This window comes from Macaca mulatta, chromosome 1 (genome assembly GCF_049350105.2).
Source record: "Macaca mulatta isolate MMU2019108-1 chromosome 1, T2T-MMU8v2.0, whole genome shotgun sequence".
Classification (NCBI taxonomy): Eukaryota; Metazoa; Chordata; class Mammalia; order Primates; family Cercopithecidae; genus Macaca; species Macaca mulatta.
Window position 1 is genome coordinate 82,856,424 of NC_133406.1, and position 27,288 is coordinate 82,883,711.

The 27,288-nt window shown below is 35.2% G+C and overlaps 1 protein-coding gene across 2 annotated transcripts in view; it reads left to right on the plus strand.

Moving 5' to 3' along the window:
• DNAH14 (dynein axonemal heavy chain 14) overlaps positions 1–27,288 on the plus strand; it is a 497,862-nt gene that overhangs the window by 221,075 nt on the left and 249,499 nt on the right. For both annotated transcript variants that reach the window (XM_077938651.1, XM_077938650.1), the window contains 2 exons: positions 14,755–14,889; positions 22,472–22,687. In XM_077938651.1, coding sequence (XP_077794777.1) covers positions 14,755–14,889; positions 22,472–22,687 — 351 coding nt within the window. The remainder of the gene's footprint in view (positions 1–14,754; positions 14,890–22,471; positions 22,688–27,288) is intronic.

Genomic DNA, 27,288 nt, shown 5'->3' on the forward strand with positions numbered 1-27,288 from the left:
ATATGCTGGATTACGTTTATTGATTTGCGTATGTTGAACGAGCCTTGCATCCCAGGGATGAAGCCCACTTGATCATGGTGGATAAGCTTTTTGATGTGCTGCTGGATTTGGTTTCCCAGTATTTTATTGAGGATTTTTACATCAATGTTCATCAGGGATATTGATCTAAAATTCTCTTTTTTTGTTGTATCTCTGTCACGCTTTGGTATCAGGATGATGTTGGCCTCATCAAATGAGTTAGGGAGGATTCCCTCTTTTTCTATTGATTGGAATAGTTTCAGAAGGAATGGTACCAACTCCTCCTTGTACCTCTGGTAGAATTCGGCTGTGAATCCATCTGGTCCTGGACTTGTTTTGGTTGGTAGGCTATTAATTATTGCCTCAATTTCAGAGCCTGCTATTGGTCTATTCAGGGATTCAACTTCTTCCTGGTTTAGTCTTGGGAGAGTGTAAGTGTCCAGGAAATTATCCATTTCTTCTAGATTTTCTAGTTTATTTGCATAGACGTGTTTATAGTATTCTCTGATGGTAGATTGCATTTCTGTGGGGTCGGTGGTGATATCCCCTTCATCATTTTTTATTGCGTCTATTTGATTCTTCTCTCTTTTCTTCTTTATTAGTCTTGCTAGTGGTCTGTCAATTTTGTTGATCTTTTCAAAAAACCAACTCCTGGATTCATTGATTTTTTGGAGGGTTTTTTGTGTCTCTATCTCTTCAGTTCTGCTCTGATCTTAGTTATTTCTTGCCTTCTGCTAGCTTTCGAATGTGTTTGCTCTTGCTTCTCTAGTTCTTTTAATTGTGATGTTAGGGTGTCAGTTTTAGATCTTTCCAGCTTTCTCTTGTGGGCATTTAGTGCTATAAATTTCCCTCTACACACTGCTTTAAATGTGTCCCAGAGATTCTGGTATATTGTATATTTGTTCTCATTGGTTTCAAAGAACATCTTTATTTCTGCCTTCATTTTGTTATGTACCCAATAGTCATTCAGGAGCAGGTTGTTCAGTTTCCATGTAGTTGAGCGGTTTTGATTGAGTTTCTTAGTCCTGAGTTGTAGTTTAATTGCACTGTGGTCTGAGAGACAGTTTGTTTTCATTTCTGTTCTTTTACATTTGCTGAGGAATGCTTTACTTCCAACTATGTGGTCAATTTTGGAATAAGTGTGATGTGGTCCTGAGAAGAATGTATATTCTGTTGATTTGGGGTGGAGAGTTCTGTAGATGTCTATTAGGTCCACTTGGTGCAGAGTTGAGTTCAACTCCTGGATATCATTGTTAACTTTCTGTCTCGTTGATCTGTCTAATGTTGACAGTGGGGTGTTAAAGTCTCCCATTATTATTGTATGGGAGTCTAAGTCTCTTTGTAAGTCTCTAAGGACTTGCTTTATGAATCTGGGTGCTCCTGTATTGGGTGCATATATATTTAGGATAGTTAGCTCTTCCTGATGAATTGATCCCTTTACCATTATGGCCTTCTTTGTCTCTTTTGATCTTTGATAGTTTAAAGTCTGTTTTATCAGAGACTAGGATTGCAACCCTGCTTTTGTTTTTGTTTTCCATTTGCTTGGTAGATCTTCCTCCATCCCTTTATTTTGAGCCTGTGTGTGTCTCTGCATGTGAGATGGGTCTTGTGAATACAGGAAACTGATAGGTCTTGACTCTTTATCCAGTTTGCCAGTCTGTCTTTTAATTGGATCATTTTGTCCATTTACATTTAAGGTTAATATTGTTATGTGTGAACTTGATCCTGTCATTATGATATTAGCTGGTTATTTTGCTCGCTAGTTGATACAGTTTCTTCCTAGCATCAATGGACGTTAAGAAGACAGTTTTAATGCAGAAGACATTTTTAATGCAGTAAGAACTATCAGTTTTTTACTTTATGATTTGTATTTTTAGTCCTATTTTTAGAAATATTTTAACTCTATCTTTGAAAAGATATTTCCCATATATTTTTTCTAAAAGTTTTTTTTAGTTTTTCATTTATAATTGATATATAATAATTTTACATATTTACGGGGTACAGTGTAATGTCTCAATGCATGCATACTTTGTATAATGGTTAAATCAGGGTAATTACCCATATCGATTGCTTTAAATGCTTATTATCTATTTGTGGTGACAACATCCAAAATCTTATCTTCTAGCTATTGTGAAATATACACTACTTTGTTGTTTTCTGTAGTCATCTTACTGTGTGATAAAACACCAGAACATATTCTTTCCAAATATGTGCATATTGACAAATGTCTCCTGGTACCCAACCCCAACCCTCCTCTGCCTCTAATAACCACTATTCTTTCTTCTTCTATGAAATGAACTTTATAAGATTCTACATACGATGAGATCATCCAGTGTTTGTTTTTCTGTGCCTGGCTGATTTCACTTAACATAATCATTCATGTTGCTGCAGATGTCAGGATTTCATTTTTATGGCTAAATAATATTCCTGTGTGTGTATTTATGTATGTATATGTTACATATATGTACACATATATATGTGTGTATGTTTGTGTGTATATATATATTTTCTTTATTCATCTGTAGAAGAACATTTAGGCTGATTCCATATCTTGTCTATTATAAATAGTGTTGCAGTAAACATGGGAATGCAGATGTCTCTTCAACATACTGATCCCATTTCTTTTGGATATATACCCAGTAATAGGACTGCTGGATCATATGGTAGTTCTATTTTTGCTTTTGTGAGGAACCTTCATACTGTTTTTCATGATGATTGTACTAATTTACATTTTCACCAACATTGTATAAGAGTTCCCTTTTCTCCACATCTTCACCAACATGTTATTTTTTTGTTTTTCTGATAGTAGTCATTCTACTAGAGTGAGGTGATATCTCATTGTGGTTTTGATTTGCATTTCCCTGATGATTAGTGTTGTGAATATTTTTTCATATATCTGTTGATCATTTGTGTGGCTTCCTTTGAGAAATGTCTATTCAGGTTTTTTGCCCATTTTAAAATCAGATTAGTTTTTTTGCTACTGAGTTGAGTTCCTTATATATTATGGATATTAACCCTTTATAAGATACATAGTTTGCAAATACTTTTTTCCATTCAGTAACTTGTCTCTTCAATTCATTGTTTTCTTAGCTGTGCATAAGCTTTTTGGTTTCATGTAATCCCATTTGTCTATTTTCGCTTTTGTTGCATGTGCTTCTGAGGCCTTATTTTTAAAATTCTTGCCCACTCCAATTTCAGGAAGCATTTCTCCTGTGTTTTCATCTAGTAGTTGCACTACTAGAAGTCTTCAGTCTGTTTAGAGTTGTAAGTCTTCAATCTGTTTAGAGTTGATTTTTGTTTAATATGGTGAGAGATAGGGGTCTAGTTTTTTTCTTTTCTTTGTGGCTATCCAATTTTCCCAGAATTGCTTATTCAATGCACTTATAGATGCAGATGTCTGTTTTTCTGCCCATACCTTGCCATTTTTGTTATTATAGCTTAGTATTATATTTTGAAGTCAGGTGATGTGATGCTTTCAGCCATGTTCTTTTTGTTCAAGATTGCATGAGTTTGGGGTATTTTGCACTTACAGATGAATTTTAAGATTTTTTTCTATTTCTGTGAATAAAGTTATTGTTATTTTGACAGGGATTGATTGCACTGAACCTAAAGATCACTTTGGGCAATGTGGATGTGGACACTTTAACAATATTAATTCTTCCAATCCATGAACACAGGATACCTTTCCATTTATTTGTGTCGTCTTTACTTTCTTTAATAAGTGTTTTATAGATGATGATAGATGTTTTGTAGAGATCTTTCATGTTGTAGGTATTGCATATTTTTGTAGCTATTATAAATAGTATGCTCTCTTGGTTTCTTTCTCAGTCAGTGTTGCTACTGGCATATAGAAATGCTACTGATTTTTGTATGTTGATTTTGTATTCTGCAACCTTATTAAATTCATTTATTAGTTTTAAACGCTTTTTGGTGGAGTCTTTAGTACTTTCTGTATAGATGATCATGTCATCTGTAAATAGGACAGCTTAAATTCCTCCTTTCTAATTTGGATCCTTTTTATCCTTTCTCATGCCTAATTGCTCTGGCTAGAACTTCAGGTAATATTTTGAGGAAAAGTGGTGAAAGTGAGCATCCTCATCTTGTCCCAGATCTTGGAAGAAAGGCTTTCAACGTTTCCCTGTTCAGTATGATGTTAGCTGTGGGTTTGTCATATATTGGCTTTATTGTGTTGATGTATGTCCCTTCTATGCCCAGTTTGTTTAAGGTTTTTTTTTTTATTATAAAGGTATGCTGATTTTTACAAATGCTTTTTAAGCATCTGTAGTAATGATAATGTGGTATTTGTCCCTGATTTTGTTAATGAGATATATCATGTTTACTGTTTTGCATATGTTGAACAATCCTTGCATTGCTGGGATGAATCCCACTTGATCATGGTGAATGATTTTTTAATGTCTTGTTAAATTCAGTTTGCTAGTATTACATTCAGAATTTTTGCAACTATGTTCATCGAGGATATTAGTCAGTGGTTTCCTTTTTTGTTGTGTTCTTGTCTGGTGTTGATATCAGAGTAATGCCAGCTTCATAGAACACATTGGGAATCATTTTCTTGAAGAGTCTGAGTAGAATTGGTATTAGTTCTTCTTTAAATGATTGGTAGAATTCAGCAGTGAAGCCATCACATCCTGGGCTTTTCTTTGATGGAAAACTCTTTATTACTCATTATTGACCTGCGTAGGTTTTCTTTTCTTCATAATTCAATCTTGATAAGTTATATGTGTCCAGGAATATATCCATTTCTTCTAGGTTTTCTAATTTGTTGGGATGTAGTTGTTCATAGTAGTCTTTTATGATCCTTTGTATTTCTGTGTTATCAGCTATAATGTCTCCTTTTTCTTCTCTGATTTTATTTATTTGAGTCTTTTATTGTTAGTCTAGTGAAAGATTTGTTGATTTTTAAAAATCTTTTCAGTAAAGAAGGTGTTTGTTTTATTGATCTTTTGTATTTTTTCCTCCCTATTCTCTCATCTTTATTTTTTTTTCTTCTCATTTGGGTTTTGATTGTTCTTATTTTTCTAGTTTCTTGAGGTGTAAGTGTTGATTTTGGATCTTTTTACTTTTTTGATGTAGATGTTTATTGCTATAAACTTCCTTCTTTTTTTTTTTTTTTTTGAGATGAAGTCTTGCTCTGTCCCCCAAGCTAGAGTGCAGTGGTGCAATCTCAGCTCACTTCTGAGACTTAGTTAGTAAGACTCACAGGATCTGATGGTTATTATTTTCCTGCACAAGCTGTGTACCTCCAGGGTTCAAGCGATTCTCCTGCCTCAGCCTCCTGAGTAGCTGGAACTACAGGCACCCACTGTGCCCAGCTAATTTTTGTATTTTTAGTACAGACAGGGCTTTACTATGTTGCCTAGACTGGTCTTGAACTCCTGACCTCGTGATCCACCCACCTCAGACTCCTGAAGTGCTGGGATTACAGGCGTGAGCCACCACACCCAGCCAAACTTCCTTCTTAAAGGAAGGGATGCACTATGTTTATCCAACTTCCTTCCTTCCCTGCTTTTGCTATATCCTCTTGGTTTGGGTATGTGGTGTTTCCATTTTCATTTGTCTCAAGGAATTTTTAAAATTATTTTTTAATTTTTTTCATTGACCCATTGGTCGTACATGAGCACGTTAATTTCCACGTATTTGTAGTTTCCAAAGTTCGTCCTGTTACTGATTGTTAGTTTTAATCCATTGTTCTCAGAAAAGATACTTGATAGGATCTCCATTTTTTAAAAATTGTGAAGACTTGTTTTGTGGCTCAATATATGGTTTGTCTTTGAAAATGTTCCATGTGCTGTTAAAAATAATGTCTATGTTATATCTGTTGGGTGAAATATTCTGTTAGGTTCATTTGATCTAGAGTGCAGTTTAACTCCTATGTTTATTTATTTTCTGTCTATATGAATTATCCATTGATGACAGTTGCATGTTGAAATCTCCTACTATTATTGTATAATATGGTTTGGCTGTGTCCCAACCCAAATCTCATCTTGAATTCCCACGTGTTGTGGGAGGTAAATGAATTATGGGGGCAGGTCTTTCCCGTGCTGTTCTCATGATAGTTAGTAAGTCTCATGGGATCTGATGGTTATTATAATGGGGAGTTTTCTTGCACAAGCTCTTTTTGCTTACTGCCATCCCATGTAAGAGGTAACTTGCTCTTCCTTGCCATCTGCCATTGTTGTGAGGCTTCCCCAGCCATGTGGAACTGTAAGTTCAATTAAACCTCTTTCTTTTATAAATTGCCCAGTCTTGGGTGTGTCTTTATCAGCAGCATGAAAACAGCTAATGCAGTAAGTTGGTACCAGTAGAGTGGGGTGTTGTTGAAAAGATACCTGAAAATGCGGAAGCGACTTTGGAACTGGGTAACAGGCAGAGATTGGAACAGTTTGGAGGGCTCAGAAGAAGACAGGAAAATGTGGGAAAGTTTGGAACTTCCTAGAGACTTGTTGAATGGCTTTGACCAAAAACCTGATAGCAATATGAAAAATAAGGTCCAAACTGAGGTGGTTTCAAATAGAGATGAGGAACTTGTTGGGAACTGGAGTAAAGATGACTCTTGTTATGTTTTAACAAAGAGACTGGCAGCATTTTGCCCCTGCCCTTGAGATTTGTGGAACTTTGAACTTGAGAAAAATGATTTAGGGTATCTGGCGGAAGAAATTTCTAAGCAGCAAAGCATTCAAGAGCTGATTTGGGTGCTGTTTAAAGGCATTCCATTTCATAAGGGAAGCAGAGCATAAAAGTTTGGAAAATTTGCAGCCTGACAATACAATAGAAAAGAAAATCTCATTTTCTGAGGAGAAATCCAAGCCAGCTGCAGAAATTTGCGTAAGTATGGGGATCCACATGTTAATCCCCAAGACACTGGGGAAAATGTCTCCAGGGCATGTCAGAGGTCTTCACGGCAGCACTTCCCATCACAGGCGTGGAGGCCTAGGAAGAAGAAATGGTTTCATGGGCCAGACCCAGGGTCCCTGTGCTGTGTGCAGCCTGAAAGAGGACAACATAGAGCTCCAGCCATGGCTTCAGAGGGTGCAAGCCTCAAGACTTAGCAGCTTCCATGTGGTGTTGTACCTACAAGTGCACAGAAGTCCGGAACTGGGGTTTGGGAACCTCTGCTTAGATTTCAGAGGATGTATGGAAATGCCTGGATGTCCAGGCAGAAGTTTTCTGCAGTGGTGGGGCTCTCATGGAGAACCTCTGCTAGGGTGGTACAGAAGGGAAATGTGGGGTCAAAGCCCCCACACAGAGTCTTCTGGGGCACCATCTAGTGGAGCTGTTAGAAAAGGGCCACCATCTTCCAGAACCCAGAATGATAGATCCACTGACAGCTTGCACTGTGCACCTGGAAAAGCCATAGACGCTCAATGTTAGCCAATGAAAACAGCCAGGAAAGGGGCTGTACCCTGCAAAGCCACAGGGGCAGAGCTGTCTAAGACGAGCAGAACCCACCTCTTGCATCAACATGATCTGGATGTGAGATGTGAAGTCAAAGGAGATCATTTTGGAGCTTTAAGATTTGACTGCCCTGCTGCATTTTGTACTTACATGAGGCTTGTAGCTCCTTTGTTTTGGCCAATGTCTCCCATTTGGAATGGCTGTGTATTAGTCTGTTTTCATGCTGCTGATAAAGACAGACCCAAGACTGGGAAGAAAAAGAGGTTTCATTGGATTTACAGTTCCACGTGGCTGGGGTGGCCTCAGAACCATGGAGGGAGGCAAAAGGCACTTCTTATATGGTGGTGGCAAGAGCAAAATGAGGAAGAAAAAGTGGAAACACCTGATTAACCCATCAGATCTCATGAGACTTAATTCACTATCACAGGAATAGCAGGGGAAAGACCAGCCCCCATGATTCAATTGCCTCCTCTGGGTCCCTCCCACAACACATGGGATTTCTGGGAGATATAATTCAAGTTGAGATTTGGGTGGGACACAGCCAAATTATATCAGGCTATGTTTATCCAATGCCTGTACCCCCGTTTGTATCTAGGGAGTAACTAACTTGCTTTTGATTTTACAAGCCCATAGGAAGAAGAGACTTGCCTTGTCTCAGATGAGACTTTGGACTGTGAACTTTTGAGTTAATGCTGAAATGAGTTAAGACTTTGGGGGACCTTTGGGAAGGCATGACTGGTTTTGAAATTTGAGGACATGAGATTTGGGAGGGACCAGGGGTGGAATGATGTGGTTTGGCTGTGTCCCCACCCATATATCCCATGTGTTGTGGGAGGGACCCAGTAGGAGGCAATTGAATTATGGATCAAGTCTTTCCCATGCTGTTCTTATGATAGTAAGTCTCGTGAGATCTGATGGTTATTACAAGGGGAAGTTTTCCTGCTCAAGCTCTTTTTGCCTGCTGCCATCCATATAAGGTGTGACTTGCTTCTCCTTGCCTTCTGCCATGATTGTGAGGCTTCCCCAGCCACATGGAACTGTAAAGTCCAATTGAACCTCTTCCTTTTGTAAATTATCCAGTCTTGGATATGTCCTAATTAACAGTGTGATAACAGACTAATACATCATATTGCAGTCAATCTCTCCCTTTAGATCTGTTAATATTTGCTTTATATAATTAGATGATCCAGTGTTGAGTGCATAGATATTTACAATTATTATATTATCTTGTTGTGTTGACACTTTTATCATTATATAATGTCCTTTTTCTCTTTTTACAGTTTTTGACTTAAAATCTATTTTATCTGTATAAGTATTGCTATTCCTGCTGTTTTTGGTTTCCATTTGCATGGAATATCTTTTTCTATGCATTGACTTTCAGTCTATATGTGTCTTTATAGGGGACATGAGTTTCCTGCAGGCAGCTTATAGTTGAGTCTTGTTTTATTTAATCTATTTAGCCCCTCTGTCTTTTAATTGGAGAATTTAGTTCATTTACATTCAGGGTTATTATTGATGTGTAAGAACTTGCTACTGCCATTTTGTTACTTATTTTCTGGTTGTTTTTGTAACTCCTCTTTTCCTTTCTTCTTTTCTTACAATGAAAAGAAACAAACTAAACTATAAATCTCCATATTATAATTCCATCTTCCCCACCTTTCAACTTGTGGATATCTCCATTTACATCTTTTTATACTGTCTATCTCACAATAAATTGTTTTAGTTATTGTTTTTGACATTTTTCTCTTTTAGTCTTCATATTAAAGACATGAATATTTTACACACCACAATTACAGTATTAGGTAATGTGAATTTTGGTATACCTGCTTTTATCAGTGAGCTTTACACCTTCAAATTTCTCTTGTTACATGTTATCATAATTTTCCTTCAGATTGAAGAGCTCCTTTTAGCATTTCTTGTAAGACAGGTCTTATGGTGATGAATCCCCTCAGCTGTTGCATGTCTGAGTAAGTTTTCTAACTCTCCTTCATGTTAGAAGAATGGGTTTTCTGGCTAAAGTATTCTCAGTTGGCAGTTTTTTTCTGTCAGGACTTCAAATATATGATCCCACTGTCTCTGGCCTCTAAGGTTTCCAATGAAAAGTCTGCTGCCAGATGTATCAGGACCCCTTTAAGTGTTACTTGCTTCTTTCTCTTTCTGCTTTTGGGATCCTCTCCTGTCCTTGATCTTTCAGAGTTTATTATATGCCTTGGAGTAGTCTTATTTGAGTTAAATCTGCTTGGTGATCTTTGATCTTTCTGTATCTGGATATTTTTTTCATTCTCTACATTTGTAAAGTTTTCTGTTATTATTTCTTGATTTAAGCATTCTACCCCTTTTTCTTTCTCACTCTCTCTCTTGAAGGCTAGTGACTTTTATATATGCTCTTTTGATGCTATTCCACAGATGTCATGAGCATCCTTCAATTTCATTCTTGTCTGTTACTCTACTCTCACTGTGTGTCTTAGTCTGTTTTGTGTTGCTGTAAAGAAATATCTGAGGCTGAGTAAATTATAAAGAAAAGAGGTTTATTTGGTTCATAATTCTGATGACTGAAAAGTTCAAGATTTGGCACCTGGTGAGGGCCTCTGGCTGCTTCCACGCATGACAGAAAGTGAAAGGGAGCTGCCATGTGTAGATATAACATGGCAAGACAGGAAACAAGAGAGAGATGGGCAAGATGCCAGGCTTTTTTTAATAACCAACTCTTGAAGGAACTGTAATAGGAAGGCATTAATCTATTCATAAAGGATCCTCTACAAGATATAAATACTTCTTATTAGGCCCCATCTCCATCAGACATCAAATTTCAACATGAGTTATGAAGGTGACAAATATTCAAACTGTACCACTGAATACTTTCAAATAGCCTGTCTTTGAGCTCACTTTTGTTCTGATGGATCTGCTCTACTGTTAAGACCCTCTAATGCATTATTTTAAAGTAAGTTTTTATTCTAGACCTACAGGGTACATATACAGGTTTGTTACATGGTTATATTGTGTGATGCTGAGGTTTGGGCTTCTATTTATTCCATTATCCAGATAGTGAACATAGCACACAATAGGAATTTTTTCAACCCTTGCTCCCTTCCCTTCCTCCCTCCTTCTGGAGTCCCTAATGTCTGTTGTTACCAACTTTCTGCCCATGTGTACTTAAGATTTACCTGTTACTTATAAGTGAGAACTTGTGATATTTGGTTTTCCATTTCAGTGCTAATTTGTATAAGATAATAGCCTCCAACTGCATCCATGTTGCTACAAAGGACTTGATTTCATTCTTTTTTATGGATGCATAGTATTTTATGGTGTATATTTGTGACATTTTCTTGATCCAATCCACCATTAATGGGCACCTAGGTTGATTTCGTGTCTTTGCTACTATGAATAGTGCTGCAGTGAACATATGAATGTAGATACCTTTTTGGAATAATGATTAATTTTTCTTTGGGTACATACCCTGTAATAAGATTGCTGGGGCAAATGGTAGTTCTATTTTTAGTTCTTTGAGACATCTCCAAACTGCTTTCCACAGTGACTGAACTAATTTACATTCTCACCAACATTGTATAAGTATGCCCTTTTCTCTACAGCATCACCAGTGTATGTTTTTATTTTGCTTTTTAGTAGCAGTAGCAGCCATTCTAATTAATGTGAAACCAATTCATTGTGGTTTTGATTTCCTTTCTCTGATAATTAGTGATATGAGCATTTTTTCATATGTTTATTGGCCTCTTATATGTCTTCTTTTGAGAAGTGTCTGTTCATCTCCTTTGCCCACTTTTTAAAGGAGTTATTTATTTATTTATTTATTTATTTGTTTGCTTGCTGAATTCTTTAAGTTGCTTATAGATTTTGGATACTGGACCTTTGTCAGATGCATAGTTTACAGTTATCTCCTCCCACTGCTTATTTTTGTCAGTTTTGTTGAAGATCAGATGGTTGTAGATACGTGGCTTTATTTCTCGATTTTCTATTCTGTCCTGTCATTCAGATAAATAAACCAAAAGAACAAAATATAGAAGAAATCGCTGGGTGTGGTGGTGCATGCCTGAAACTCCAGCACTTTGGGAGGCCGAGGCAGGTGGATCACTTGAGGTCAGTGGTTTGAGACCACCCTGGCCAACATGGTGAAACCCTGTCTCTACTAAAAAAATAAAAATACAAAAAGAATTAGCTAGGAATGACAGCATATGCCTGTAATCCCAGCTATCTGAGAGCTGAGGTAGGAGAATCGCTTGAACCCTGGAGGCAGAGGTTGCAGTGAACCAAGATCGCACCATTGCACTCTAGCCTGGGCAACAGGGTGAGATTTCATCTCATAAAATAAAATAAAAAGAAATTAATTAAGAAATTAACCTTATTAAATGTGGACACTTCATACATGATAGAAGTAGCAAACCAGTAAGGAAGAGTCTTGGAAAAATGGTTATTCACATGGGGAAAAATAGATCATCAACTGGCATCTTAAAAAAAAATCCAGACAATTTAAAAATGGGAAATGTGAATGTCTAAAACTTTTAGGGAGGATAAGATAGAGCCAGATGGTGGAATAGAACCTTCAAGGACTCATACCCTTGAAATAACATCAAATTGAACAACTATCCACACAAGAAAATGCCTTCACAAGAGCTAAGTAATTAGGTAAGAGATCAGAGTACCTAATTTTACCATAAAAACAGAAAAGACACATTGGAAAAAGTAGAAAGAACAGTCTCACACTGCCTACACTAGCCCTACCCCAACCCCAGGCAGCACAGAGCCCAGGGAAAGATTCTGTCCACTTGAGAGAGAGAGAGAGGAAAGTGTGTGAGACTTTGCATTTAGTACTGGCCCTGCCACAATAAAAGACAACACTAGGCATAACACCATGGCCCCTGATTCCAGGCTGGTGACCACGAAGAGAGTATTTAGACTCACTGTGGACCAGAAAGGAATCTGTCATCCCAGTGGGAGAAACTCAAGTCCTGACCCAATTCACCCTTGGCTGACTGAAGTGGGCTCAGGTCCCGAATAAAATTCTGTCGTAGGCAGGCCATAGTACAACAGTCCTTGGGTGATGTCAATGCTGTGCTGATCTGTGAGGCTGGGGGCTTTGGGTGTGGCCCTGCATGATATCAACTGCAGCAGCTATGCAGAGCCCATGTCTCTCTTTTCCCAGCTCCAGGCAGTGCAGTGTGAAGGGAGACTCCTTCCACTTAGAAGGAGAGGAAAGGATGCAGGGGACTTTGCCTTGGAACCTAGTACTAGCTCTGCCACTGTAAACTAGAGTACCAGAAGAGCCTTGTGGACCCTGATTCCAGGCAGATACTCCTGAACAGTATTTCTAGACCCAATCTAGGCCAGAAGGGAATCACCTGCCTTGGTAGGATGGATCAGAGTCCTGGCCAGCATCATTACTGGCTAACTAAAGTGGCCTCAGGCAATGAATAAATATCAATGGCAGGTAGGCAGTGGTGGCTGCAGGCCTTGGGCAAGCCCCAGTGCTGCAAAGGTCTAGAAGCCACGGGTAGTGTGGTACCAGCTCTAGGATGTGACAAAAAAGGTATTAAGAGGAAAGTTTACAGCGCTGAATGCCTACATTAAGAAGTTAGAAAGATCTCAAATTAGCAATCTAGCATTGCATCCAATTGAACTATAAAAACAAGAACAAACTAATCCCAAAGCTAGTAGAAGAAAAGAAATAACTAAAATCAGAGCAGAACTGAAGAAAATTGAGAGATTGAAACCCAAACATCTACACAAAGGATCAATGAAACCAAAAGTTGGTTTTTTGAAAGGACAAACAAGATCAATAGACCACTAGCTAGATTAACAAAAAAATAGGAAGATCCAAGTAAGTACAATCAGAAATAACAAAAGTGATGTTATAAGCTACCCTACAGAAATACAAAAGATCCTCAAAGACTATTATGAACACTTCTATTTACACAAAATAGAAAATCTAGAGGAAATGGTTGAATTTCTAGAAACAAACAACCTCCCAAGATTCAATCAGGAAGAAACTGAAACCTGAAAAGGTCAACAACACGTTCCAAAATTGAGTCTGTAACAAATAACCTACTAACCAAAAAAAGCCCTGGACCAGAAAGATTCACAGTCAAATTCTACCAGATGTACAAAGAAGAGCTAATACCAATCTTAATGAAATTATTCAAATAAAAAATCAAGTAGGGATTACTCCCAAAGTCATTATATAAAATCAGTATAATATGACAATGACAAAAGAAAACTACAGACCAATATCTTTGATGAACATAGATGCAAAAATCCTCAACAAAATACTAGCAAACTAAATCCAGCAGGACATCAAAAAACATGAATTCACCATGATCAAGAAGCCTTGATTCCTGGGATGCAAAGTTGGTTCAACATATGCAAATCAATGAATGTGATTCACCACATAAACAGAATTAAAAACCATATGATTGGCTGGGCACAGTGGCTCACACCTGCAATTCCAAGACTTTGGGAGGCAGAGTTGAGTGGATCGCTGGAGCCTAGGAGTTCAAGACTAACCTGGCCAACGTGGGAAACCCCATCTCTACTAAAAATACAATAATTAGCCAGCTGTGGTGGCATGCACCTGTAGTTCCACATACTCAGGAGGCTGAGGCATGAGAATCGCTTGAACCTGGAAAGCAGAGGTTGCAGGGAACCCAGATTGTACCACTGCACACCATCCTGGGCAGCAGAGCAAGACTCTGTCTCAAAGAAAAAAAAAAAAAAAGCAAAACATATGATTGTCTCAGTAGATGCAGAAAAAGCATTTGATAAAATCCAACATCCCTTTTTTGATAAAAACTCTCGACAAACTAGGCATCAAAGGAACATACCTTAAAAAAATAAAAAAAGAGCCATATTGAATAGGTGGAAATTAAAAGCATTCCCCTTAAGAATTAGAATACGACAAGAATGCCCACTCACACCACTCTTAGGCAACACAGTACGGGAAGTCCTAGGCGGAACAACCAGATAAAAGAAAGAAATAAAAAACACCCAAATAGGAAAAGAGGAAGTTAAATTATGCCTCTTCGCTGATGGTATGACTCTGTACCTATTATTAAAATAAAATAAAAATAAAAATAAACATAGCCAAGAGACTCCTAAATCTGGTGAACAACTTCAGCAAAGTTTCAGGACACAAAATCAATGTAAAAGTAGCATTTCTATACACAAATAACATTCATGTTGAGAGCCAAATAAAGAATACAGATTCATTTATTATAGCCACAAAAAAATAAAATAGTTATTGGATGTAGAGATATATTTGTAAATAAACTTAAAATCATTAATGAATGAATAAATCTGTAAATTTTGTTTTAGGTTTGTGTTGGTGTGATGTTAGTGGGCCCAACAGGTGGAGGAAAGACAACAGTCAGAAAAATTTTGGAAAAAGCATTAACACTATTACCAATTGCAGACTTCTTATCAGTTGCAGAAAGAAAATCTGCTTCAAGGGTAAATGTTCTGTTAAATAAAATGTTTCTGTATTTGTTCATATCTTATTTTACCTTTAATTAATATTTTATGTTCTCTTTATATTGGTATTTTCATTACTTATTAAACTTATTGCTAGGAATTTTGTAGTTAAGAATCATAGTGAGTGGGGTTTTAACTTAAACTGAACGTTACTAGTTTAAAGAAACTGTTGTATATTTATTTTGTATCTAGGCACCTTAATAAATGAAGTTTTAATTTCTTATTGTGTTTAGGTATCAATTGAATTATCTCCAAATGAAAATAATTTTGTCTCTTCTTGAATATTTATATAACTTCTATTCTCATCTTAATGAATTAACTTTCCAAGACAATGTTAACTATAATATTTGTTCCTTACTTTATCTGGAATGTATTTAATATTTATGCATTTAATATGATATTTGACCTTGGTCGTTGATAAATATTCCTTTTCACACTTGGGAACTTTCTTTTCGCATTACACTTTGGTTTATTTGGCTGTTACAATTTATTAAATTATTTTCAGCATCTATTTCTTAAATCTTTTAACTGATTAATGTAATAAACTATGTTGATTTATTAATGTTAACTTGTCTTTGAATTCCTTGCATAGTGCCTACTTAGTCATGATATATTTTTATTCAATATAAAGTCAGACTCCACTAAATAGTATGTACTTCAATTACTTAGTTAGTGATTTATTGTTGGTAACATATTCCAAAAATTTAGAAATTCAGATTATTGGTTATGTGGATTTTTTTTCAGTTAGTGGGAAATACCCTGCTTCAAGATGATACACGTAGTAGTTCATACTCTTTTCTCTTTTCCCTTCATGCAAATTTTCCTTCCTGAAAGATCTCAATTAGTTCTTACACAGTTATAACTAATAAGAGGCGAATTATCACAGCAATAATAATAATAACTAATACGTATGGACTACCTAAAAAGGTCCAAGCAGAGTGCTAAAACACTTTTGCTTGAATTATCTTTAATTCTCACAACAACAGTGAAGACAGTAATTCGCTTTATTTAAAACGGTTTTTTAATTCCAAAAATAGTATGTATTATTGTGAGAAATTTGGAATATAAAATGTGAAGGAATAATCACCTAGAATAATAATACAGTAAAATGTGAAAACGGTAACATGTGAAAACATATTACTGTATTAGCTTTGATTATTTATTCTACACTAAATGTATTTTGAAATAACTGAGATAGTACCATGTATAATAAATCTTAGTTTTTCCAACCTTGGAATTTTCACCTAATGTTATATGCTGAGAATTAACCTCATGACATTAAACATTTCTGACAAGTATCCCAATTACTGTATTCTGTATATATGACTATACTATAATTTATTTAATGATTCTCACATGTTTAATAGTTTTAAATTTTTGTTTTTTAAAGATATAATTGTAATAAACATACTTAAGAATGGTGGTAGGACCTGAGGTAATGGAATTATTTTGGTCATACTTAGTTTATGACTTTCTTCTTATTGGTCTGTTCAAGACCTTCTCTTTATTTTAGTGTAGTTTTGTTTAATTTATTTACCTTATTTCCTTATCTTTCTTTTTCCTCCTTATCATAGGAACCCTCCTCGCTATATGCCTTTAGATATGTGTGTGTACTTAAAAATTTGATACCCAGTAATGTAATTGCTGGTTGGCAGGGTATAACTTCACCATGTACTGCCAGGTAAAATTCACACACATTAGATAAACCATTTTAAAGTGTACATTTTGGTGACATTTAATGCATTCACAGTGTTATGCAATTACTACCTCTCTCTAATTTCCAAATATTTTTATCACCCCAGGAAAACACCCCTTTCTCATTAAGAAATCACCCCCTATTCTCCTATCTTCCCATTCCCTGGAAGCCACTAATTGGTTTTCTGTTTCTATAGGTTTGCCTATTTTGGCAGAGATGTATGTATAGATATATATATCTAGGTTGTTTCTGCCTTTTGGTTGTAATGAATATTACTGTTGTAAACATTTGTGTACAAGTTGAGTAGACGTATGCTTTCATTTCCTTTGGATGTATACCTTGGAGTAGAATTGTTGGGTCATATGGTAATTCTGTGTTTAGCTTTTTGAGGAACCACCAAAGTGTTTTCCACGGTAACTACATCATTTTAAATTGCTATTAGCAATGTGTGAGGCTTTTTATTTCTCCATATCCTCACCAACATTTATTATTTCCCATGTTATTTTCCATTCTAGTGGATGTGAAGCACTATCTCATTGTAGTTTTGGTGTTGAATACCTTTTCATATGCTTATTGGCCATTTGTATATCTTCTCTGGAGACATGTCTGTTCATGTCTTTGTCCATTTTTAGATTATATTGTTGTCTTTTTGTTGTTCAGTTGTGAGAGTTCTTTATATGTTCTGGACACAAAACTCTTATCAGATTGTGATCTGCAAATATTTTTTTCCTGTTTTGTGAGATGTCTTTTCCCTTTCTTGATGTGAAGTGTAGGGGTCCAACTTCATTCTTTTACGTAGGGATATCCAGCTCTTCCTGTACCATTTGTTAAAGTCTATTATTTTCCCCCACTAAATGGTCTTGACATTTTTTTTTTGAAAATCAGTTGGCCACAGATGTTTGGGTTTGTTTCTGGTCTCACAGTTCTATTACATTTTTCTGTATGTCTTTCCTTATACCTGAATATATATGTTGTGATTGCTATATGGTTTTATATAGTAGTCTCCCTGTATCCATGGTTTTACTTTGCACAGTTTCAGTTACTCATGGTCAACTGTGGTCCAAAAGCATTAAATGGAAAATTTCAGAAATAAACAATTAATAAGCTTTAAACACTACATTACAATGCCCACATCATTCACCTTAGTTCATCTCTTTATATTGGCATTTTATCATATCATTATCACAGGAAGAGTGAGTATAGTACAATAAGACATTTTGAGGGAAACAAAGATGACATTCATATCAGTTTTAAGTTATTACATATTGTTTTAATTGTTCTATTAATTATTGTTAACATCTTACTGTGCCTAATTTATAAAACTTTATCACAAGTATGTATCTATAGGGAAAAACATAATATATAAATGGTTCTGTAATATCTGTGGTTTCAGGCATCCACTAGGTGCCTTGGAATGTATCCCCTGTGGATAAAGAGGGATTACTGTAGTAAGTTTTGAAACTGAGAAGTGCAAGTTCTCCAACTTTGTGTTTTGTTTTTTGGCTATTTGGTTATTTGGGTCTCTGTGCAATTCCATATGAATTTAAGGATTGGCTTTTCCATTTCTGCAGAAAAGGCCGTTGGAATTTTGATACGAATTGCGTTGATCCTGCAGATCATTTTGGTGAACACTACCATCTTAACAATAAAGTTTTCCAATTGATGAACACAGATGTCTTTCCATTTTTGTATCTTTGATTTCTTCTGCAAAGTTTTCTATTTTTCAGTATGCGAATCTTTCTCCTATCATTAAGTTTATTCCTAGGCATTTTATTCTTTGGAATCCTTGTCTTATTCCTGATTTCAGTCTTTCACCAATTGAGTACAGTGCTAACTGTTGAGTTTCATAAATACCCCTTATCATGTTAAGGAAGTTTACTTCTCTTCCCAGTTTTCTGAGTGTTTTTTTACCATGAAAAGGTGTGAAATTTTGTCAAATGCATTTTCTTTGCCTTTTGATATGATCGTGTGGTTTCTTTCCTTCGTTTTACTATGATAGTGGGTTACATTGATTGATTTTCTTATGTTGAACTACCCTTGCATTCCTGGGATGAATCCCACTTGGTCAAGGTGCATAATCCTTTAAATGTGCTGTTGGATTCAGTTTGCTAGCATCTTTTTGAGGATTTTTGCATATATATTCTTAAGGGGTATTGGTCTGTAGTTTCCTTTTCTTGTGCCGTCTTTGGATATGGTATCATAGTAATGCTGACCTCATAGAATGTATTAGTGTTTCCTAGTTTTCTTTTCTTTTTGCAAGAGTTTGAGTAGGATTGGTGTTAATTCTTCTTTAAGTGTTTGGTGGAATTTACCTACCATTTGTAGTTGGACTGTTCTTTGTTGGAAGCTTTCGATTATTGAATCAAACTATTTGTTATGGATCTTTTGAGATTTTCTATTTCTTCAGTCAGTTTTGGTAATTTGTGTGTTTTTAGGAATTTGTCCATTTCATCTTGCTTGAAAAAACTTTGTTTTACTTTCGAACTGTGTATTTGAACTATTGCCTTTAGGTCTAAAGTCAGTCTCTTGTATGCAACATACATTTGGATCATGTTTTTGTTTCTTCATTATGCCAATTTCTTCTTTAAATTGGCAAACTTAATCTATCATTATGCCAATTTCTTCTTTTAATTGGCAAACTTAATCTATTTTATTTTGATTATTGATGATGGACTTTTGCCTTTTTGTGATTTTGTTCTATGTCTTGTATCTTTTTTGTTTCTCAATTCCTCCAAAATTGCCTTTTGTGTTTGATTTTTTTCTTTTTTTTTTTTTTTTTTTTTTTTTGAGACGGAGTCTCGCTGTGTCGCCCAGGCTGGAGTGCAGTGGCCGGATCTCAGCTCACTGCAAGCTCTGCCTCCCGGGTTTTTATGCCATTCTCCTGCCTCAGCCTCCCAAGTAGCCGGGACTACAGGCGCCCGCCACCTCGCCCGGCTAGTTTTTTGTATTTTTTGGTAGAGACGGGGTTTCACCGTGTTAGCCAGGATGGTCTCGAACTCCTGACCTCATGATCCGCCCGTCTCGGCCTCCCAAAGTGCTGGGATTACAGGCTTGAGCCACCGCGCCCGGCCTTGATTTTTTTCTAATGTAACATTTGGATTCCTTCTTAATTTCCTTTTCATTTTTTACTCATTTTTAAATAGTTACCTGGGAGATTGTAGTTAACATCTGTTAGGGTCTGAATTGTGTCCCCCTACCCAAAATTCATGTGTTAAATCTCCAACCCACAGCACCTCAGTTTGTGTCTCCCTTATTCATGGGGAATACATTTCATGACCCCCAGTGGATGCCTGGGACCACAGATAGTACTGAACCCTATATATACTTTGTTTTTTCCCATAAATATCTATGATGAAGTTTAATTTATAAATTTGACACAGTAAAAGATGAACAATGAATACTAATAATAGAAGAATTTTTAAAAATATGATGTAATAAAAATTATGTGAATGTGGTCTCTATCTCTCAAAATATTTTGTTGTACTGTACTCACCCTTCTTGTGTTCTGTCAATCTGATAACTGAGTTGTTACTGAGTGACTAATTAGCAGGTAGATTTAAGTCCCAGGTGGGACAGAGCAAGATGATGCAAGATTTCATGAAACTACTCAAAATAGCATGAAATTTAAAACTTACAAATTGTTTATTTCTAGAATTTTGCATTTAATATTTTTGGACTGCAGTTAACCACAGGTAAATGCAACTGCAGAATGTGAAACTATAGAAAAGGGAGGATTACAGTATATTTGGAGATACAATCTTTAAAGAGGTGATTAAGTTAAAATGAGGCTATTACAGCAGGCCCTAATCCAATTTGACTTGTGTACTTATAAGAAAAGGAAATTTACAAACACAAAGAGACATCAGAGGTGTGTGTATGCACAGAGAAAAGACCACATGAAGACACAGTGAGAAGGCAGTTATCGGCAAGTCAAGGAGTGAGGCCTTTGAAGAAATCAAACCTGCTATCAACTTGATCTTAGACTTTTACTCTTCAGAATTGTGAGAAAATAAATTTGTTGTTTAAGTTACCCAGGCTGTGGTATTTTGTTGTGGCAGCCCTAGCAAACACTTAACTACCAATCTGGTAGAACTGATACCAACTTAACTTCAATAGCAGACATTAATTCTGCTCCTTCCCAGCTCTGTTCCCTGCTTTATGTTGTTACAAACTGTATCTTTATATATTGTGTACCCATTAATATAGATTCATCATTATTGTTTATGCATTTTTTAATTATATGGGAAAAAAGAGGAGTTACAAATTAAAAATTAAATAATAGTGGCTTTTATATTTACCTTAACTGTAGATCTTTATTTCTTCCTGTGAGTCTGAGTTTTTGTTTATTGTTTTTTTCATTTGAGCCTGAAGCATTTATCCCTTTATCCATTCCTTCAGCATTTTCAGTAGGGCAGGTTTCCCAGGGATGATTTATTTAGCTTCTGTTTATCTGAGAATGCCTTAGTTTGTCCCTCACTTTCATAGGATGGTTTAGCTGCATACAGAATTCTTGGTTGACAGTTTTGGTTTTTGGTTTGTTTGTTTTAGCACTTTGTATCATCCCATGCCTTCTGGCCTTTGTACTTTCTGATGAGAATTGACTTTTAATTTTGCTGAGGATCCCTTGTATTGCCTCTCTCCTGCTACTTTAAAGATTTTGCCTTTGGACATTAATAGTTTGATTATAATGTGTGGATATCTTTGTGTTTATTTTTTTTGGTGTTTCATGAGTTCTTGGATTTGTATTTTATATCTTTCATTAATTGAAAAATTTTGGGCCAGTATTTCTACCAACATTTTTTCTACTTTTTCTCTCTTTTCTTCTTCTGGAATTCCCATAATGTATAGATTGATATGTTTTATGGTTTTCCATAGGTCTCTTGGACTCTATTTTATTTATTTTTCTTCTCTTGAAATGGGTAATTTCAGCTTCCTTATCTTCAGGTTTGCTCATTCTTTTTTCTATCTGCTCAAATCTGCTATTGAATGCCACTGTTGATTTTTTATTTCAACTATTTTATTTTTCAGCTCTATAAACTCTATTTGGTTCCCTTTTATTATTTCTATCTCCTTAATGGTAGTTACTACTTGTTCTTACACTGCTTTCCAGTTTCCTCACACTTGCTCTGTGCTGGGGTAGTTTTTGACTGATTAGCTGTGCCTGCTCTGAGCCTAGTGATCAAGCTAAGATGAAAATTTCAATTCATCTCAGGTCTTTCTGCATACATCTTGATGCATATGGCTTTCAGAATTCCCCTATATGAATATCTAAATTTCCCAAAGATTTTACCCAGGCTTCTCCCTGAGGCCTTATATGGTCTGTCATATGTTTCTGCTGTCATCTCTTGCCCTAGGCTTCCACAGGTGTGTAATCTCTCTGAAGAAGTGCCTGCCAATTTTTCTGCCTGACATCTGAGATACATAAAACGAGACCAGATATTCTGGCAAGACAGGTTAAAATATTGCAAATAAGGTTTATTTCAGGGCCAATTCTGACCTTAAGCTTAAAAGTGTTTTCTACTGTCTTTCACTTCTATACTCAACCCAGTCCCCAGACATGTTACATGCCAGTTTATATACTGTGTTCCTGGATTAGACACAGATTTTTTCCCATTTTTTCTGGGGGTACTGTTTGTAGTATTACAGTTTTTTTAAAGAATGATTTGTATATTATGGCTAATTTTAACAAGTCAATATTTACTGTTCCTTGCAAATTGCTACCTTTATATAAAGTCTTTTTTTTTTTTTTTTTTTTTTGGTGTGAAGGATTTCTCCTGTAACCTTTTAATTCTTATTAGAATGCAAATAAACTAAATAATTGTTCTATAGTTAGTGTCTTTAAAAACTACACTGGATTTTTCTCAGATTTCAGGAAGAAAAGGAAAAGTAGACATTTGTGTTTTAAATCCAAAGTGTATCACTCTCAGTGAACTATATGGACAACTGGATCCTAATACTATGGAATGGACTGATGGATTATTATCAGCAACAATTCGAAGTTATGTATATTTTAACACACCAAAGAACTCAAAGAAAGACATTGATCTCAGACTAAAGTCAAGAATCTCAGATTTATCCAATGTAAGTTTAGTGTTGAATTAATATTTTTATTTAACTAATGTGGATTATTTAATTGCTTATCCAAAGACTGATGTTAAAACGTTAGATATCTAGTAGTGTAAAAGTAAATTTTAAAATGTTATGAATAGTTTTTATAAAGAGAAAAATTGTAAGTTATTAAAAAATGGAAAATCTCCCATTGAATTTTAAAATGGTCAGTAAATGAAAGAATGAAGTTAAAGAAATTTGCTTTTAAAGGAGCACAAAGTGAATTAAGTTTGAATGGAAAATGATCTAGTGATTCCAGCACCTCCAAAATACCTTACAAACTAACGAGACTAAAAAACCCTTTGTTAGAAAAGCGAATGAAGTATTTGATAGAAAATTCATCACAGAATAAATACAAATGGCAAAAAGGAAAATTTTTATTCTCATTAGCATTAACTAGAGATTACTGGTCAATTTCATTAGATAAAACACATTAACAAAGAGATGATGTTTAAAACCAAACAGAGAAGCCAGGTGTGGTGGCATAAACCTGTAATCCCAGTTCCTCTGGAGGCTGAGGCAGTAGGGTCACTTAAGCCTGGCAGTTCAAGACCAGCCTGGTCGATATCACAAGACTCCATCTCAAAGAATAAGAATAAATATTAAAACTAAATAGATTAATAAAGATTTTTAAAATGGGAAAACAATATTTCACATTTACTAGATTGTGAAGTAGAAATTCATATGTGTCTGGAGATAATATTGGGAATATGTATTGAGATTTAAAAACAGACATTCCTTAATATGAAGGAAATAAAATTGTATTGGGTTGTTGCTATTTTTATATTGGTATGAGAATCCTTTCTACATTAAAAAGTAATCATTTATCTGTCATATGTGCTACACATATTTTCTCCAATCTATGAAAATGTTTATCAGTATATTCTTTGATAGATTATAACTTTTCAATCACACCCTGAAAAGGTTATTCTTAGTCTAAGATTATTATGGTAAATTGATAGTTGCATAATAACAAACATATAGTAAACCTATTTAAACCTTTGATCTGTGTGTAATTTATTTTAGTGTAAGTGATTTTTTCCCAAATGGAAAATTTTTCTGACACAATTGAGTAACTGATCTTTTTCCCACTAACATAAAATGATACTAGATACTTATATTTGGGTCTGTTTCTGCATTCTTTACTCTACCTGCCTGTGGCCAGCAAAAAAAAACAATTTTAATTATACTGACTTTATTATAGGTTTTACTATCTAGAATAATAGTCTGTCTTTATCAGTCTTCTTTTTCAAGATTTATTTCATAGTTGTTCTGCAACTTGTGTTTGTTTCCCCTTTGCAAGAAATGCTTGATTTTTTTTTAAGTTCTCAGGTAGTGGAATCTTTATGTTGTTGCTGATTTTATTATTTTATTGTCTTTTATTGCATTGTAATTAGAGAATATTGTCTCTGATGTTTGTCTTATTTTTAGGATAGTTTAGCATTTGCTTAATAATATGAAATAATATTTGCATTTTTATAGGCAGGTTTATTCCATTTACATTATTGGTTGTAACATATGTTTGGGCTTATTGTTGTCATTTGTTTTATATTATGATTCTTTTTAATTATCCAGTGTGTATTTTCTTTGCTTTGATTTCTTTATTCCCTCTGATAATTTGGAAGATCCATAGTCTATTTTATTCTCCTTGGTGTTACTTTTATAGCTATGGTTTTATATAATACCATTAATTTTCCATTTAGATGGTATCTGTGACACTTTTATCATGTCTGTAATCATGAAATTAGTATACTTTTCCTTGTTCCCACTTCCTTTTTGATTTTTCTACCACCTGATTTGGGCAAATTATATTGTTATTACTTTATTCTTACTTTTGCTCATTGTTTTAACTATAAATGGCTTATGATTATATTATTTCACTTTTCAGTTTTAAATAATTACTTGGAATCACCAGCACCCTGCTTTTAGATGAAAATATTGACATAAGCAAATGACTTCTCACCTTTTTTTCACATCTGACTTTTACTAGTTACACCGTTGTATCATTGTGACAGATTATATCTGCATTCTTCACAATAGCCATGTTTTTGGAAATAAAGACTCATTAATATAGAAATGATAATTCTTCATGTATTGAGCTATACATGCAATGCAGTTTTAATCAAAATTTTCAGATTTTGTCAAAACAGCCTTGTTAAGATACAATTCACATGTTACAAAATTCACACATTCAAAATATACAGTTCAACAGATTTTTAGTATATTCCCAGGGCTGAACAACCATCACCATGACCTAATTTTAGAACATTCTCATTAACTCAAAAGTAAACATTCTAATCACTGACATTCACTGCCCATTCCCAAATCACCATCTTCTCCCACCTCCCCAACACCAGCCTTAGGAAACCATTAATCTACTTTCTATCTGTATAGATTTTTTATTCTGGACATTTCATATAAATTAAGTTATATAATATGTAGTCTTTGCGATTAGCTTCTTTGACATAGCATAGTGTTTTCAGGGTGGGCCTATGGTACATCATATAACAGTGCTTCATTCCTTTTTATTGCCGAATAATATTCCATTGTGCTGATAAAACTAACATTTTGTTTATCCTTCAGTTGATGGACACATGGGTGGTTTCTATTTTTTGCCATTATAAATAGTGTTGTTATGATCATTTGCATACCAGTTCTTGTATGAATGTAGGCTTTCATTTCTTATATATATACAGATTAGAGTAGAATTACTGGGTCACATGGTCACTTTATGCTTAACATTTTGAGGAATTGCCAAACTATTTTTTATAGAGGCTGCCTTCTCCCATTTCTCTATAGCCTCAAAACAATTGTGACTGTCTATTTTTTAATTATACCAGTTAGTGGTTGTGCAGTGGTAAGTCATATCCTTTAGTGTGTGTTTGATTTGCATTCTCCTGATGGCTAATGATGTTGAGTGTATTTTTATGTTGCTGTTGGCCATTTGTATATTTCCTTTGGAGAATGTCTGTTCAGAGCCTTGCCTATTTTCAATTGCTTACTTACCCTTTAATTATTGAGTTTTAAGAGTTATTTTTCAATACACATCCCTATTCAGATATATGATTTGCAAATATTTTCTCTCATTCTGTAGGTCATCATTACTTTCTTTGATGGAATTTTTTACAGGACAAAAGTCTTTAACTTTTTTCTTTTTTTATCATTTGTCTTAATATCATATTAAAAAGCTTGCATAACTGACAGTCACAAAAATTTATTTCTATGTTTTATTTTAGGAGTTTTATTGTTTCAACTAATATGTAGGTCTTTGGTCCATTTTGAGTCAATTTTTCTGTGGGGTGTAAATCAGGGACCCCCTCATTCTTTTGTATGTGGATATCCAGGTGTTCCAGCAATATTTGTTGAAAAGACTGTTCTTTCCCTCCATCAAATTATCTTGACACCCTTGTAAAAAAAATCAGTTGATCATAAATGTAAGGATTTATTTCTGGATTTTCTGTTCTGTACCATTGATCTATGTCTGTGTTTCTGTAAATACTACGCTTGATTGCTATAGCTTTGTGGTAAGTTTTGAAATAGGGAAGTGAGGTGATTTTTTTTAAGACCTTGACAAACTGTTTCCAAAATTTATGTGGAACATACATGGTCCATGACACTCCTGAATAAGAGAAAGGATTAGGGTGCTAAGACATACCACATATCAAAAAGTATTATAAAATTAGAATAAAGCAATGTGATATTGTTGCAGAAAAAGATGGCAATTATAAAATAATATGTGCCTATGACATAATGTGAAAATATGCAGAGAAAAAGTTGACAGAATTTAATGGAGAAATTGACAGCTGTGCAACCATAGATTTTATTACATCTTTCTCAGCAACTGAGAAGCAATATGGCACAGTGGCTGTGATAAAATTCTTCGTACTAATAATTTTGAGTTAGAAATTGAAGTAGAAAAAATTATACTAGAAGTGGTACAAATCTATAAAATACAGTTCGATAAATGTAGAAGAAAGGAGCTTGTCCTATGGAGAGTGGGGCAGGGAAACCTATATAATTGAGAAAACTTGAATAAATGAAAGATGCACCACATTCCCATATGGAAGACTTCCATCATAAAAATACCAATCCCTACCAAATTAATGTATACAATAATATCTTTCTAACCAAAATCCCAGTGTTTTTTTTAAAAAAACTGACAAATAAGGGAGGCAGAGCAACATGGCCAAATAGAAGCCTCCATAGATCATCCCCACTTGCCCACAGGAACACAAAATTTAAGAAATATCTACACAAAAATTCACCTTCATAAGAACCAAAAATGAGGTATGTGATTGTAGTACCTGGCTTTAATTTCGTATCACTGAAAAAGGCACTGAAGAGGGTAAGAGAGACAGTCTTGAATTGCCAGTGTCATTGGTCTGCCATTCCCTGGCAGCAGCCATGTGGTATGGAGAAAAAAATCTGTGCACTTGGGAGAGGGAGAGCATAGTGACTATGGGATTTTGCATTGGAACTCAGTGCTGCCAGCACCTGACAGAATTCAGCCAATGCCCATGAAAGGAGTACTGAGACTTGCCCTAGCCAGAAGGGAATAGGTCAGGACTTGAATT